Genomic DNA, 17,277 nt, shown 5'->3' on the forward strand with positions numbered 1-17,277 from the left:
CAAATGGCATTCCCTTTAATCCTGGCCAGTACTAAAGTAGATGATCATTTCATGCTATATTTGCATGTCTATGTTATTATTTCTACATGTTAACCAAATATTTAACTTTCCTAATTAGAGGATTATATCTCTTTAGCAAACCTAAAGTTATTTTAAATTTTAAGAAAGAGGCTATCACTATACAGTCAGCTTCCGAGCAGTTTACGACAGTACAGTACTCATCTACCTGAAGTAAGCCATAATTACTCTGTATTTCACCAACTTTTGCTTTCTAACAAAAAAAACCCTAGGTGCGGCTGACTAATTTCTACATGCTTCCAACTAATTCCACCACTTGTGCCAAGTTTTCATTTCTCCAAACCTGAACAAGAGAAATCAATTCACCATTCTCAGCATCTTCAGCCAACAGCCTAAATGGATTTGGTAGCTCTTTTATTTGTATACTATTTTATACAACATCCATAGAACAAGAATTATTCCTACTTAAATTTATTTTCCTTTCACCCAGTACCCTAATTTTATAGGACATAATTGAGAACCAAACATGTAAATCTAGCTCAATGCTTAACTGGCATAGAGTTGACCTTAAATTGGACTTGAGGCCTGTGTCTACACAGGCAAAATCAGATCTGGTACTATAAAAATGATCAAAACATGACTAGGGAAGTCCTAAGCCCTAGGGGAGAACCCTTTGATGTGGTTTTTCTAAATAGTCATGTCGTCAAACTACCTTTTAAATATTTAAGTTTATATAATTTGTACTGCTCCAAGTGTGGTCAAAGAAGCTTCTTATTACAGTGGGTATGGTTAATGCAGACACTCACTCGCTTGTTACTGTTCAAAGGGCTGAGAGTAAGTGACTTTATGCTCAGCTTTAGACGGGACACCTGGATCAACACCTAAGACTAGGAACACGGGGCAGGGGAGTATGTAATGTAAGAGCTGCAGGATGGGGAAGAAAGATGTGAAATAATGACCTTTAGATATGGCATGATGACTGTTCACACGAACTCACAGCAGTGTGGTTACCTGCACAAGACCGAGAAGCTGGAATCAAAAATTCCAGCCTGGAGTAGGGAAAAGCACAGGAGAAGAAATGAAGAACTGCTAACAGCTGATGACCACTGGAGGAGGGAGAGTCACTGGGAGGAAAGAGTACTAGCAGGTTTTCCCATATGCCAGTGGCTAACCCCACACCTGTGAGCACATGGGCAGCAGTAACTGGAGTCAGTGGATTACAAGATGACAGCTAGATGACAGACAGAATTAAGAAATTATTCAAGAAATAAGGAATTATTCAAGAAATAAGTCAGAAAATAAGAACAAAAGATAGGTAGATATATCTACAAAGCAGAAAATGTAAAAAGCTACATATAGTTTTAAAATTCTTATTATATTATTTAATAACCCATGCTACATATAATTCATAGCATAAAACCCAATATACCAGACAGAAGTTTTTAAAACTCTAGAGTATTCTACTAAAAGCAGAGGAATAATCAGATTATATATAACAAACAGCTCTTCCCAGTAACATAAGAAATGTAAATTGTAAGCTTAAAGCACTAATAAACATCCCCAAGAATAAGTGAGGAAGGGGGAGAGGTTTGTTAAACATTCTCTTTTAAAAATTCTATTTATAAGGCCGGGCGGTGGTGGCACACGCCATAATCCCAGCACTCGGGAGGCAGAGGCAGGCAGATCTCTGTGAGTTTGAGGCCAGCCTGATCTCCAAAGCGAGTTCCAGGAAAGGCGCAAAGCTACACAGGGAAACCCTGTCTCAAAAAAAAAAAAAAAAAAAAAAAAAAAAAAAAAAAAAAGAAGAAGAAGAAGACTAGGGATCATTTTGGAAGAGAGAGTAAAAAGTTTGTTAACAGCCAGAGAAACAGGAAGTTTGCTGTGAGGCTGCATCTCCTAGAGATGTCAGAGAGGCTACACCCATGAAGTCTCATCAACATGGCTCCCTTAACAAGACCTGAACAATGACAACACCAATGGACATGCTAACATGGAATGAGGAAAGCTTTCAGGGCCTCAAGTCTGGTAAGAACTATGGGCAACTAGGGAATGTTGAGAGCAGAAATGGTCTTAGCAAAGAGCACCCCAACTGGTTATCCAATAACAAGCCATCAGCCTGAGATCACACACATACAGATAACATTATAGAGACAGAGCAGGTTGTATTTATATATTTAGGGTGAGGGAGAGGGAGAAATGATGTAATTTCAAAAAATAAAAATCTTATAAAAAATACTTAAAAAAACAATAGAAGTATTACTGCAAAAAGGAACAAGAGAGCCATTTACTCTAAGCTTCTTCCACCACAAGGACGAGCACTGTTCTCCTTAGACTAAGGCACCAACTTAAAAGCAGACTTGGCTATAACCAGCTAACGAACCTGTTAGCATTTGGATATTGACCTTACCAGCCTCCTACACTGTAAGAATTGAGTTTCTGTTCTTTATAATTGTTTCAATCTTAGGTATACTGCTATCACAGCACAAACAGACTAAAACATCATATAATGGATTTACACAACATTATAAAATAAGAATGATCTTTAAAAACTGATAGTCTAAATAGACTAGCTGGGGAAAATGAGGCATGAGAGAATGTATGTCATAGGGCAGGAAGTCTATATGATTTTTAATTCTATTTTATATCCTTCAGAGTACATATAAGAAACTGTTAGAGTAGGTGACCTGAAGAGTAGAAAACTGAACAACTTTAAAGATAGGAGGAGGAGCTAGGCACGGTGGTGCCCACCTTCAATCCCAGGGGGAGTCAGAAACAGATGGATCTCTGAAGTACATTAGGCCACCCTGCTCTACATAATGAGTTCCAGGCCTGCCCAGACTACACAGTATGACACTGCCACAAAAAAAAGGTATGAGGAGGAACAAAAATTAATTCCAGAAGCAAAAATACAAACACAATAATATATGCAATGTTATGGGCCAAATTATCTTAGATTTCATAGTGCATAAGACTTTTGTAATCAATGTTTGTTAAATCAAAGAAAAAGGCTTGCAAAATGTCAAACTGCCATTACAAGACTATTTTACAAAGATCAAACTATAAGAAAAGTTTTTATATTGTTGAAAAAGTTAATCAGATTTCCAGGGGCCCATTCCAAGCCTGTTTATATGATTCTAGAAAGCTACTAGAATTATGTGACCTTTTAACTTTTTTATTTTTTTCTGTGCATTTGAAATCTTACAAAGAGAGATGGCTTAGTCAATAAAGTACTTGCCATGCAAGTATGAGGGCCTCAATTTGGATCCCCAATACCCAAGCATAAGCCAGAAAACCCATGTGACAACATGGATCTTGAACCCTGGTGAGAGGGGTAGGAGGTAGAGACAGCAGGATGTCTGGGGCTTGCTAGCCAGTTAGTCTGACCAATCAGTGAGCTCTGGGTTCAGTGAGAGACCTGTCTCAAGAAAAATGTGAATGGGCTGGGGAGGTGACTCAGTAGGTAAGAGCATTTACTATGTAAGTTTGAGGGCCTAAATTCAAATCTCCAGCATACACACACACACACAAAAAGCTAGACATGGATCCTCATGCTTCTAACCCTGGCACTGAGGGGATGAGACAAGTGAATTCCAAAACAGAGCTTCAATTCAGTGACAGACCTTGCTTCAAAGTAATAAAGACAGTGCTAGACAAAGATACCCAATGTCTTCCTTTGGCCTCTGCATGCACACAAATAGGCACATGCTCCAGCAGCCACATGCGTGACCACAAGCACAACAAACATGTACCAAAAAGAAATTAAGGTGGAGACCAGAGGAAGGCATCCACCACTGATTGATCTCTGGCTGCTATACTTGGATGAATGAATGGATGGATGGGCAGATGGACAGACACACACAGAAAGATACAAAACACAAACATGAACGCATGCACGCACACAAGTACACATATAAACACCATATACAAAAAAAAAGGAGGAAAGAAAAACTTTAAAAACTACCAAGAAAAAACTATTTCAAATGAGTCAACTATATATATACATATACATGTGTGTATATATATATATATATGTGTGTATACATATATATGTATATGTAGTTATGTAGCATACAAAATAAATATGCATCTCAACAAAACTGCTTTTAAAAATCTAATCAATGACTATCAGAAATCAGATCAGCAGTTACCTGGAACAAGGTTAAGGCACAGGGTTGAGAATAGGCACAAGGAAATGCCAAGATGTTAGAAACATTCAATATCTTGATTGATATATAAGGCTACAAGATGTATGTGTTTATATATCAAGGTTCCTTGAAGTAAGTGCTTAAAACCTGTAAATTTTATGGTATAAAAGTTATACCTTACTAAAATTATTAATTTGGGAAAACACTTGAAAATGGAGGTTCCTAGGCTCCTCTCCCAGATACTGTGAATCAAGGAACATTACTGGGACCCAGATAATCTGTACTTTTTAACACAAGTCCATAGCTGACTCTTCATTTTAGGATCAGAAATTATACTCTGGGACTAATCTAGCACAAAGTAGGGTATGTCAATTAATTACCAAAAAAGAAAACAAAAATTAATGAATCAAAGATAAACTTACAAAAAAAAATAATGGAAGGAAGGAAGGAAGGAAAATAGCTACCTAGATAATCCTAATTCTCAAGTTTGAGAAGTACTAAGTATATAATAGTATATAATATGCACACATACACACACCATATATATGCACCTCCAAGTTGTACTTACATAACAAAAATAAACTCTTAAATGTTAATATTTCCAAGGTTGAGAAACTGAATGGAGGCTCACCGCAAGTAAAGCTACCAAAATTATTCAATTATGGCTCCAGAGTAAAATGAAATAGAATTAGCATGCTGAAGGCACAAAGGCCTCTAAGCCTGACCTCCTGAGTTTGATTCTGTGACATACATAGTGAAAGGAGAATGGACCCCAACAAACTGTCCTCTGAACTCTGCATGCCCCCTACACACACATACACACTTATACACAAATTTTAAAAATTTAAAAATAAAAAAGTAGAGTCCTTGTGATTTTTGGATTAGTGAGGAAGAAGGATATTGTCTTTATACTGTTTGTAAAGCAAACATAGACTAAAACACTAATACATGAATATCCAAGACTTAGAACCCTCAAAATAATGTAAAGAGCAGCAGCCCCATGCTATTCTTTCAAACACAAGCACTTTTAAAGTTGCTGGTTGCAAGTACACAATCTTTAATACAACTGATAAGACCCCATGTTTAGCTACCCAGAAATTATTGTAAAACACTCTAACCCAGTTAAGTATTCTGAAAGCAAGGTGGACCAGTGTATGAAAGAAAGTAGGTTTATGTTAAAGTATAGAAATTTTAAGCACAAAAACAGATGTCTTTGTGGGGACTGAAGCTGCTGGAGACCAAATGCTCTGCCACTACACTGCATCCCCTCTCTCGGAAATTGTTTTAATAGCAGGACCATTTTCTGTATATTGGACCTAATAATAAAGTTGGGATTTTCATGGTCTTTCTAATTCTGCTTTTATTTAAAATAAATTCACAGTACTTTGGATTTGGGGTGGTGGGGAACTAAAAAGGACTTAGGTAGGGAGGAGAAAAGAGAAAAGAAAAAGAAGTAAAACCATTCACCTGCTTGTGAAGCATTAACTTAAAATGACTGACACATCAGTAGAAGGGGCAGGTGAAGATCTGAATCCATGTCTGACATCACCAAAGCTCAAGTTCTTAGTGGGGCAGGTGAAGATCTGAATCCATGTCTGACATCACCAAAGCTCAAGTTCTTAGTCACGGTAAGGTTGTACTTCATTACGACTTTTAACCAGAAGCCCTCCCTTACTCTCTAGAGTACTCTCTGATGACAGAAATGGTCAAGAGAAAACAAAAAACTTTTTCTTCTCAAAACCTAAAGCAGTCATTGACTACTACTATTTTCTTTTTGGGCCCACCCTGGTGTCTCTCTGGTCTGGAGGTGACCTCTTCTGGAGATAGGGCCTTTCTAGCCCTACTACCTTCCGGTGTGTGGAATAACTAGATCCAAATAAGAAAATGCAACATGAACTTAAAGCCTTTGTTAATCTTTTTTTTTTTTTTAACCAAGACCACTAACCCCTATAACAACATTTAAAATCCTTACTCTTGAGCCACTGCACTTTTTACCAAATACAGAAAATGGAATCTACACATTTCTGTCTCAAATCTTGGTAAAATGCATTAACAAATTTCAACTTCTAATAAAAATTTGAAGCTAGCTATTCAAGTCAAAATATGAAATTAGGCTTTCTCCTGACAATTCCGTCAAGCAACACTACTCTACTGGCCGGCCCCAGCCATACACAGTCCATGATGAATTTATATACCACCAAATTATATGTCTGAAACCAACCTGTTCTACAACTATCTTCAGTCCAACTGGTCCTAATGCCACAAATCTAGCTCTTCTTCCCATTTCTTCCTCAATATTCTTGCTGTTAAAGCACAATCTTTTAAACTGCCCTAACGTCTCAAAGTAGTTCAAATATTCCAATAGATCGAGTCTTTGGGATCAATGCACAAACCCACATAATCGATTTTCTATCTAACTTCTGAAATAATACTGTGACTTTTCATGTAGTTATGTACAAATTATCTTATCTCTAAACCAAAACCAATACCTACAAATTGCCAAATTAGGAAAACATACCTCAATTTCCCATAAACACACAGAAACTTCGTTTTTAAATCTGTAAGCCTGAGTGCCTCTATGTGATATTTTTAATAACAGTATAAAGAGGACCAGGCTCCATCACATTGCCCTATCACTGGATAACACATCGCTAGCATGTAAGCTACCAGTGTAGCTTCCTTTACTTTTATAGCTCCACTCAAGCCCTATCTACTCTCGTCCCATTCGGCTGGATGTAATGAAAGATTGTTTCCTGCCTCCACTCTGCCATCATCCCCTACTCTTTCCCTTGCTGTCTGGAAAAATAAAGACTCCCGGAAGAACCTGTGTCCATCCTTCAGTCTACTGGGATTCCACAAATTGTACTCCTGCGGTAAGCGAGACATCTTCTCACTACCTGAATGCACATAAACATGTGAATAAAAAAAGAAATGTTTGTCACTCTAGATTACCTGTTCCCCTGGATCCTCAGAGGCAATGAGAAAGACATTTTTTTTTAGCTTTTCATCAAAATTAGAGGACCCAAATAAGTAACTCTTGAAGCTGAACTATTTAGCAATACACTTGCCGAGATTTAAGTAGTAAGTAATGTTTTCGGTAACTTAGCAAACATCTGGGCATCACAGATTCTATCCCTTCAAATGAAAGAACGCAGACTTGCAACAGTGTACTCTAAAAAGTAACTTAGCAAAAAGAAATGTGTAAGAAAAAAACTCAACCGCTTATTTCATACCACAAAAAAAGTACGAAATGGAACTCTGGAGTGGAAAATATGAATGAAATGGCCTGTTCTTTTTCCAGCATGTGGGGGAGGAAAGGAAATGAAAAGGCTTAAGAGAAAAACATAATACTGAAATTATTTTCCAAAATTAATTTCCTTAAACTTCCCAGTCCAGTCCCCCCTCCCCTTTCCAGGCACCCTTCCCATCCTTCACACCTCCTCCGGGGGGGCGCCCTTTCCAGACCTTCTCTTTCCCTTTTTCCTAAAAATTAATCCCAAAACCAAGCTCGGAATGCGTCTCGGGACTCGCTCGCCAACCACCAGCCTTCCCGGTGGCGCCCGGGGAAGGGGCAAGGGAGCAGCAGCAACACGTTTGCTGGAGCTGCTGGAGCTGCTGCAGCCTCCGCCGCCACCGCCGCCCCAGCCCAGTGCATCCTTCTTCCTCCCTCCCCGGCTGGCCCGCAGAGACCCGGCACCGAGCTCGCTCCCAGATCCCCACCCTGCTCGCCCGGCTCACACACCCACGAGGAGACCCGGGCAGGCCAGGCCGCGGGGGCCGGAGGCCGGAGGCGACGCAGGAAAGGCTGGCCTCGGAGGCGGGCGAGGGCTAGGACGGGGCGGCTCCGGCCGCTCGGGCCTCAAGAGGCCGCGGCTCGCCCTCCCGATCGCCCGCCCGCTCCCCAGGCCCGCCCGCCAAGGCGCAGGAAACGCCGCCGCCGCCGCCGCCTCGGCTCGGCTCAATTCAAACTGTCACCGCGGCCGCCTCCCCTCCCCCCGGCCGCCGCGCCCCGGGCCCTCCGCCTCCCCGCCGCCCTGCCGCGCCGCTCGCCCCTCGGGTCCCCCAGGGCGTTCCCCAGCTCGGCCGGAGGTCCCCGAGGGTCGGCGCGTCCCGAGCCGGGGTCCGGCAGGGCCGGGCGGCCGGGGGCTGAGGCTCACCCATGGTGCTGCAGTTGACGCTCCTCTCCTCAGCAGCAGCGGATCTCGCACTGACCGACATCCCCTCCCCCTCCGCGACCAGCCCCGGCGCCGCGCAGCCGCCGGATTCTCCAAAGCCACCTACGCCGACTCCGCGGCGTAGCCGCCCCACTTACGCACACGGCAGCAGGCCGAAGGCCCCACTGGCGCTCGCCCGCCCTGAGGCTTCCGGGCCGAGCCGAGGCGGCTGAGTTCTCGCGAGATTACCCACCTCCGCCCGCCGCCCTGCTTCGCGGTCAGCATGACTTCACCGGCGCCGCCGCCGATTCGCTGTCCCTCCTTCACCGCCATGTTTACATTGGCCGCGCCTGGGCACTTCCGTTGTCGTGGACAGTAGGGGCTTTTGTATGTTTCTCCGACGCGGCTTCGGAGATGAACAGCGCTACTTTGGGCCGCTGAAAAATCCTGGGGGCTCGGGAGGGCGAGCGGGGGATGGGGCGCGAGGGCGGGGTCTTGCCCGGACTAAAGATGGCCGCCGCCGCCAGGGCCGCCCCGCGCAGTCGCACGTCAGGCCTGGGAGCCGCGGGAGCCGCAGGGTTGGCCTCCGCCGCTCCTTACGGAATTGGCGTAAGGCTGGGAGGCGCTGCTTAAAGAGCCAGCTCGTGGAAAAATCGCCCTCGGGGTGGGGGCCCGCCTGGGTCCTTCCACGGACCTGACGTCCTTGTGACAGACAGAGAAGCAGCAGGCAGGTGTCTGTGCTCCCCTGCACCCCGTTCCCTCGCTCCCGTGACTTGCGGGGTGGACGGGGAGCTCAGGCCCCGCTGGCCCCGACCCTTCCTTCTTGTCATTGCTGGTGGTCGGGCGCAGTGGAGAGGCCGACTTGTGCCGTTTCCGCTGCGGGCTGTACCCCAACCTCTGTTGACTCACCTTGGTCCCCGCTCCGCTCAGGTTGAGGAAATGAATGGACACATGGGGAACTCAGTGATCCGTGGAGGGTGTCACTGGAAGGCGGGAGGTATCGTTCTGGAGCATCCTAGGGAGAGTATTCTCAGTTCGCTATCAATCACCCCTGTCTTTAGTTCCTTTCTTGACCGGTGGCTCTCTTCGCTGTGAAGTCCAGGAACTTGTTAAGGAACTTTGTATACAAAGTTACTGTGCGCACTATATAAATCTTTATAGCAACAGTTGTATCAGTGAAACAATACTAATGGAATGGATAAGTTACATTGTTATTAAAAAGTTCATACACAGACAGTGGGATGAAAGTCAAGGAACTCAAGCTACTAGCATTAATTGAATAAGCACATTACAATATTGAGGGGGAAGCAAGTTCCCGAAATACTCTGTTATAAATAAAAGTTTCTAAATGAGAAGCCATGAAATCAAAGTGCAAGTCTCATAAATGACATAAAATTTTAAATAATGGCTACTTTTACTGAGGAAGAGAAGGGAATGTAACAGGAAGCGTTCCACTGTACCTGTTATAATTTTCTAGACAAGTAACCTGCAGAAAATATGGCAGCCAAAACTTAGGGTATACTAAAATTAGGTATAGGGTACGTGGGTGTTCAATTGTAACTATTTTCTGTGTACTGGAAATATTTCCAAGTTCCTTTTTTTTAACTACAAAGTCAGACTGCTTGGGTTCAAATCCAAGCTTACAATATTAGGTAAATTTGGCCTAGGATAAATTTCTTAACTTTTTGTGATCAAGTTTCCTTCCTTATAAGTGAAGATAATACTTAGGAAGTTTTTGTCAGAATTCAATAGACTAATGTATGTCCTGTGCATAGTGGAAACTTACTGATACTTCTTATATATAGTTAATTTATAATGATTATATGTAAAGTTAAACCAAATACTATAATTGATATGATTTAATAGTCTATAAAGAAGAAAATATTTGTCTCTGTCTTTTAGTAAATGTCTTTGGAGAAGAGCTTTTAGTAAGATCAGATTCTCATTAAGAGATTTAGTGAATGTTGAGTTGTGTCATTTCCTGAAAATGGACAAATTCTCAATATAAATAATGTCAGATATATTTATGCTGTCATACAAAGTCTACCCCAAATAATAACTTCAGTGCTTCCCATTGAAAATTCGTGAAAGATTACAGAAAATGAGATTATACCATGTAGAGCTTTCTCGAAAAGAGATTAAGTAGCTGATGTTATATATTGTATGTATGTTGAAAATTATATGTAAGCAAATACAGAAGGTGAAAATTGTGCTCATGTTATAATCTTTCTGGTGTGCTGTCTATGGTATTACATTTGTTCACAAAATAAAGCCTAGATCTTAACCTAATTCAGAAAAAAGTTTGAAAAAGAAAGTTGATATAAAATCCTGGGCTGACCATGTAGGTTGTTTCCGATGTGTATTTGCAATGTACAAATCAAGTAAACTGCCTAATTCATCAAGCAATGCTTACTCCCCTAGTGAGCTCTTCTTCCCACTTTCCACAACAGCCTCAGCAGATTTTCTGCATTATTGTCAACCCTTCTCTCTCTCTCTCTCTCACTTACTTTCAGAAAACAACAACAACAAAACCGTTATAAAGCAACCGATTGTTTCCTCACTCCCAAGCCTGCCTGCATACACATCTGACTTGGCACCACGGATAAGGTGTTCCCTTCACCCTCTGCCATCTCTGAAACACATATTTCTGTCTTCTCAGGAACTTCTCTCAATGGATTTTTTTATTCTAGTCAATAAGCTTCAGGATTTTACCCTTATCACTCTACCTAAATTCTTCATAAAGTCATCAGTACTCAGTTTTTCAATAGAGTAGACCTTTTTTTCTTGTTTTAATCAACTTCTCTACAGCATTAGATACCAGTAACCATAGTTTCCAAATTTACATCTTTGGAATCTAAAACCACAGTTTCCTGGTTTTCCTCCTAGATCTCTAGCCCTTCTTTTTAAATCTTGTCTTCTAGGATTATCCTCTGCTGGCACGTAAATACCATGCACCTACAAGTTGTTCAGACTGATTTGTTCCTCTCTCACATATATACATATAGATATACTATTTATTTACTGTATGTGTATCAGTGTTTTGTCTGCATGTATGTATGTCTACCATGTCTACATTGGTGCCCAAAGAGGCCAGAAGAGGACATCAGATGCCCTGGGACTAGAGTTACAGATTAATATGAACTGCCATATAGGTGCTGGGAATGGAAACCAGGTCTTCTGGAAGATCAGCCAGTGATCTTAACCACTGAGGCATCTCATTCTATCTGTGTCTCTCTTTTTAAAAAGTAATTTATCACTAATAGTATATGTGCATGTGCATGTATACCACATGTGCAGAAGTCAGAGGACTTTAGAGAATCTATTCTCTCCTTTCACCATTGATTTCAGTGATGAAACTCATCAGGCTTACCTGGCAAGTGCTTTTATCCACTGCACCATCCTGCACCCCATTTCACCTTTAACAGTCCTCTGTGGTCTCCCTGGCTTCTATAATCATGTGTGCTAACGAAGTGTAAGTATCAAGTCCAGTTCTCTCTTAACCATAAAGTCTACATACCTTTAAAATGTCTATCCTGGATGGTCCAGGGTATCTCAATCCAAACTAAAATTCTCATTTCACTGTACCTGTATTTGCTTCAGATCTCTAAATGGTATCATCACTGATCAATTGTACAAGCCAGAAATCTGGGTGTCACACTCCACCCTGCCCTCCTACAATCATCAGGAAATCCAGTCAAGTTTCCTTTCCCAACTCTACTTCCATTTATTTTCATCTCCATTACTTTTAGACGAATCCATTCTCTTGACTTAGCTCCTTGTAGCAGCCTTTCAGCCTATTGCACTGTATTACGAGCCATTCTTCACCTATCCCCATAGTGATCATTCTAAGCCTTAACTGTATCAGTCTCCTGTTTAGTCTTCAGACTTTTTCTTGGAAAACTTACATGATAGATTTCCCCCCTTCTGGCCTGCTCACTTCATGGCTTGACTCTAGCAAGTTCTGCTGACCCTCCATCTGTAATACTCCACTCACACTTCTCATTTGATGTTTAATTTGTCTCGTTTTAACCAGTTTTCCCCTAAAAGCCTTTTTTGATCTTCCAGGATTGGGTGGCATACCCTCTAAACTTCCATAGCATCTTGTATTTGCTCTCATATTGTGCTAATAGTACAATTTCATAAATATTTGTCTTCCAGTGGAGTACAAACTTCTTGAGAGAAGGGATTCTTGGTAACCTATATAGTCCCAACATGGGGTATAGTATTCATTATTTAATCCAGCAACTATTTCTTGATGGATAATTGTGTAGTAGGCACTAGTACAGTAGTTAGGTGTTGAGTGAGGAATCCTGGCAGTGAGAAGGGGATTTTGTCTCTAAGAATGTGGAGAGCTGAAAGATCAATATTTTAACATACTAATACTGAATTTTAAGGCCAATTTTAAACTGAATATGAGGATTTATTCTCTGTTAAATCTTTTTCTCATGAAAAGTACCCTGACATTTTCCAGTATGATAATTGTAACAAGTTGAATGCAAAAAAAAATCCATAAAAGAATCAGCTGTTACTTATTAAGCTAGACATTAAAGGAATTTGCCAAAATGTAAAACAATGACATTTCTCAACCTAACTTTTATTGCTTTAGAAGATACAGATATTTTTCATAAGATGTGTTTTGTGTTAACATATATTAGTTTATTATATTTTAATGAATTTTAGATATTTGTGGTTTGAATCAGTAAATAATATTCTAAATTTTTCTCAGTTTTAATTTCAAATATAATAGCTCAGTAGATGTATCCGACATAGACAGGCACTGTCAGGGATCCTCAGTAATTTTAGTAATGGAAAGATGTCCTGGAGGACAGATTTGAGCACTGCTGTAGAGGCACAGATTATGTGTGCTCGGTGTTGGGGTGTTCAGCAGTGACCTCCACTTCCCCAGGAGGCCAACACGTAGTAGCTGCTTGGCAGACCTTGGAACTCTGGGAGTCTCTGTGTAGTCTTGTCTGGTCTTGAACTCATAACAGTCCTTCTGCCTCGTCCTTGCTAGTCCTGAGATTACAGTGTGCATCCCCCCAGCTGGTGCATAGGAATTCTCTCCCTTCCTCCTTCCCCTCCCCCTTCTCCCTCTCCCTGCCATGGTCCACTCTATCCCTCTGGAACCAGAACACAAAAATCGCTTCCTTCAGTTGCTTTTTGTCAGGTGTTTTATCACAGCAACAGAAAAATAACTAATATATCTACCATCCACAAAGTCTCTTTTTTTATGAAATCTGAGTGTGGTTCAAATATTCGTGATTAAATACCATAGTTATCAGAGGAAATCACAAGCTTATTAAAATAATTGAAAATTGAGATGTTTGACAGACAAAAGGGAATAGATACTAATATATCCCTATATAGATTAGGAATCTACAAAGTACAAGAATGTGATATTTGCAAGGTTAATGAACAAAAATTAGAGAAAAATAAAATTTCATACTTGATCTATTTAAAGATCAACTATCACAGAAGAAAAGTCAAAACACACAGCAAGAGAAGAGAAAGGAAAGGAAAATGAATTGCAGCATCAGCCCAGAGATTTAAACAAACAGGAAAAAATATCATAATAAATGCCTCCCATTCTTAAATTCTTTACCTCTTTTTCCCACCAGCCAAGAAGGGAGTGGGCGAAGACATAGCACAGAAATAGGATGTCCCAGAAGTCCAAATTTATCTCCAGTTATCATTGGAGTCTCAAGGAATGTTCACATTCCAGAGCTTTCTTACAAACTTGTTTCTCATACATATGAGAGCCCCTCTTCTCCTTGGGGTTTCCACATCCCTGGCAATAGACTGGCAGGACACTTGCTTCTGGGACAGGAAGAAGAAACCACTTACCTTGTGGTTTTGCTTTATTTTGTTTGACATTAGTTTTAGAGCTATCCAGGAGAAAAATCCAAAGTTCATAAAATCTATTACAAGTGGAAAAGGGCATTGCTGCAAACTCCCTTAGGCATTTCCTACCACTGAATCAGAAATCGACTGAAATCGGAAATAGGGACACATAGTACTATCTGTGGGAAACCAGCTGCCTTCAGCAACTAGGCTTAATATATTGACTTTGGCAATGACTGAATACTTCCTGCTGTACAAAAGTGAATTGAATTGAACTTAACTAAGTTTAAATGGATGTAATAGGCTAGAACATGAACATCATTTTATAAGCAGTATGCACTAGCCTGGTCCTATTTGCCCTTTTTTTTAGCAGACTTTGATTAGTGACTCGTGAGTTTTCTGAAGGTCTACCTTAGAGAACTCACATCCAGGATAAGAGGAAATTTAAAGAGGAAGCAAATGCCTGGGCATTTGTGCTAGACAGATCTGCTTGCTTTAAGTGAAGCAATTGCATTGCAGTACTCTGCAGACTGACTGGGACAGGTAAGAAGATTAGTAATAGTTAAAATATTTTGTCATTACTGCCCTCTTTTGTGAAGGTCCTAACAGTGCAGAGACTGTGTGTGTGTGTGTGTGTGTGTGTGTGTGTGTGTGTGTGTGTGTGTGTGTCTGTGTCGAGTACTTGCACAAACACTATATATTTGTTGTTCATGTGAGCTCACATGCATGTGTGTGTGTATAGAGGCCAGAGGTCAGCATCAAGTATCTTCCTCAATTCTTCTCCATCTTACATTTTTGAGGCACACTCTCTCACTGAATCATCTGGCTACAATAGCAATTATTACAAGCCCCAGAGACCCTCCTGTCTCAGCATCCACAGCACGGGTTACAGGCACAAGTCCCCACACCTAGTCTTTAACATGAGATTGGGTCCTCGTGTTTGCATGACAAGCACTTTACCAGCTGAGCTATCTACCCATCCCACACCCAGAGACTCTTCTACTGCATCATTAACATTTCATATTGATTGGACCCTATTTTAGGGAGGTACTGGAGCACCTGACAGAAAATAAGAGTGCAAATGATAGTATTTGTGATTGTTACTCAGGATGTGATTTCATTCCCTAGAACCAAATGACTTGTTTTGGTTAATGCTTTTTCTTATTTTATTTACTTCCAGAAATTCTATAGTAAATAATAGCATCATGCCAGTCAAACACTATCCACAGGTGAAGAGACTTCATGAAGTGAAAATAATGGACATCTTTTTCATCCAAAATGATGTTAATCTCTCAGTTGACACTAGGGTTTGCTTATCTGTAGGCATTTCTACTCAAGTTCTTGTCTCCAAAGGCCATATTTGTGTGCTCCTTAATTTAATTTCTTAGGTTAGAGGAGGCCTAATACTCTAAATCAGCTACCTACCAAATTCCGACCTGGCTGAAATATAGTTTTTCATAGCCCATATCCTGCATACTATTGAAGTTCTGAATGTGAGAATTCAAGTGAAGCAGCTGTGTTGCAGATGATGATATAACTGTAGCTCTGGTGTGCACATATGGCATGGGCGGAACTCTCTCTCCCTTTCATAAATTATGACACACAAATGAACCCTTCTGAAATCGGTTTCTGATAAAAGTATTCATTTACTTGCTATTGTCTCAAAATACTCTTGGGCTTTTAGCTAAAAATAAGTGATATTGAGATTCTTTCACTGACCACTAGACAATTAGAATGATTTCCTGTGTAAAATTAACTGTCTCTGCAAACTGTTGAGCAGATCTCCAGATCCTGAGATAGATGACATCTTCGCTGTCTAATACAGAACTTAGCACAATGCCTTGAGTGTCTCCCGCAAAGTCAGGTAGAATTCCTTACACATGGTAGCCACTCAAGTTTATTGGGAATAATTGCATGTATTTTGAGGTTCTTACATGGCTTAGTAAACGAAATAGAATGAAAAAAGCAATACCTAAAAATGCAGTAAAAGGACAAAAAGGTAGAATGTGAATATTACAAATAGGGAGATTATTATCTTTGGGTTTGTTTCTTAATTTGTCTCCAACTTCCTTTGCACATACATGAAAATACATTAGGGCAAAAATAAACAAGCACAAGAGAAAAGTCCTTTCATAATAGTCTTCCTGCAAATTCTGTGTGACAGATCTATCTATCTCTATCTCTATCTCTCTCTCTCTCTCTCTCTCTCTCTCTCTCTCTCTCTCTCCTCCCTCCCTCCTCTTTCAGTCCATTGTATTAGCAATGTGCTCACTCACCTCTTACTTCAGTCAGGTTGCTTCTAGGCCATCCTGACCTGTTAGTTGAGACAGGTCTGACTCAGCTCCCCCCATGGTTTCCTGATCTGTTAGGGAAAAGTAAATACAGGCTTCCCAGGCCTTTGGTGCTTGAACAGCCAAAATGAATTCTGGGAAGAAAGAGGTCAGAAAAGAAAAATCCTCTTTTAGACCACTGACAGATATATTCCTTTGCTATTATAACCAAGATGCACATATCCAGCAAAGCAGTCTTTTATTTTACAGGCAAAATAAATTGTTAAAGGAAAAAAATTAATAGAAGACATTGAGATTAATTATTCCAACTACTGTGGCTATGAGTTCTGGGTGAGTCACTTCTTTAGGAAATGAAAAGAATGCCAAGTATGTGAAGGTTGCTGACAGGCTGTAGACCATAGGATAGATCCTTGGTAATTTCAGGTTTCCTTCCTGTTTCTCAAAGAAGCACACACATCAGATTTCATGAGGGTTAGGGAGGTGGGGTTGTCAGGAAGAGGGACTGTGTGAAAGGGCGGTGCCTTTAGCTCCTAGGTCAGTGCAGCTCCATTTAATTAGGTGAATCAGAAGGTGGCTGTATCTGGGCTTGGTGGCTCAGGCCTGTAATACCAGTTACTTTGAAGGCTGACAGAGGAGAGTGTCTGAGACAAGGCAGAACCTTGTCTCAAAAAAATAATAAAATTAAAAATTTTAGAAGAAACAGAGATGTGGCTCAGTGGCAAAACAGCTTGCCTAACCTATGTGGCCTCTAAATCCAAGCCTCTGTACTACAAAACAATGAATTTAATGAATTTAAAGTGATCCACCAAAGTGAATGTGTATTTCTAT

The 17,277-nt window shown here is 40.9% G+C and overlaps 1 protein-coding gene across 2 annotated transcripts in view; it reads right to left on the minus strand.

Annotated features, from left to right (window-relative positions):
• Positions 1-8,568, minus strand: part of Septin7 (septin 7) — a 63,466-nt gene extending 54,898 nt beyond the window's left edge. Inside the window, exons 1-2 of one of the 2 annotated variants that reach the window (XM_028872571.2) lie at positions 8,321-8,511; positions 1,520-1,521 (exon numbers count right to left, since the gene is read on the minus strand). In XM_028872571.2, coding sequence (XP_028728404.1) covers positions 1,520-1,521; positions 8,321-8,381 — 63 coding nt within the window. In that variant the 5' untranslated portion in view covers positions 8,382-8,511. Of the gene's footprint in view, positions 1-1,519; positions 1,522-8,320 lie in introns of both variants that reach the window. The other variant, XM_028872570.2, reaches the window with a different exon arrangement.
• Positions 8,569-17,277: the final 8,709 nt, after the last annotated feature.

This window comes from Peromyscus leucopus, chromosome 7, assembly GCF_004664715.2.
Source record: "Peromyscus leucopus breed LL Stock chromosome 7, UCI_PerLeu_2.1, whole genome shotgun sequence".
In the NCBI taxonomy this organism is placed as follows: Eukaryota; Metazoa; Chordata; class Mammalia; order Rodentia; family Cricetidae; genus Peromyscus; species Peromyscus leucopus.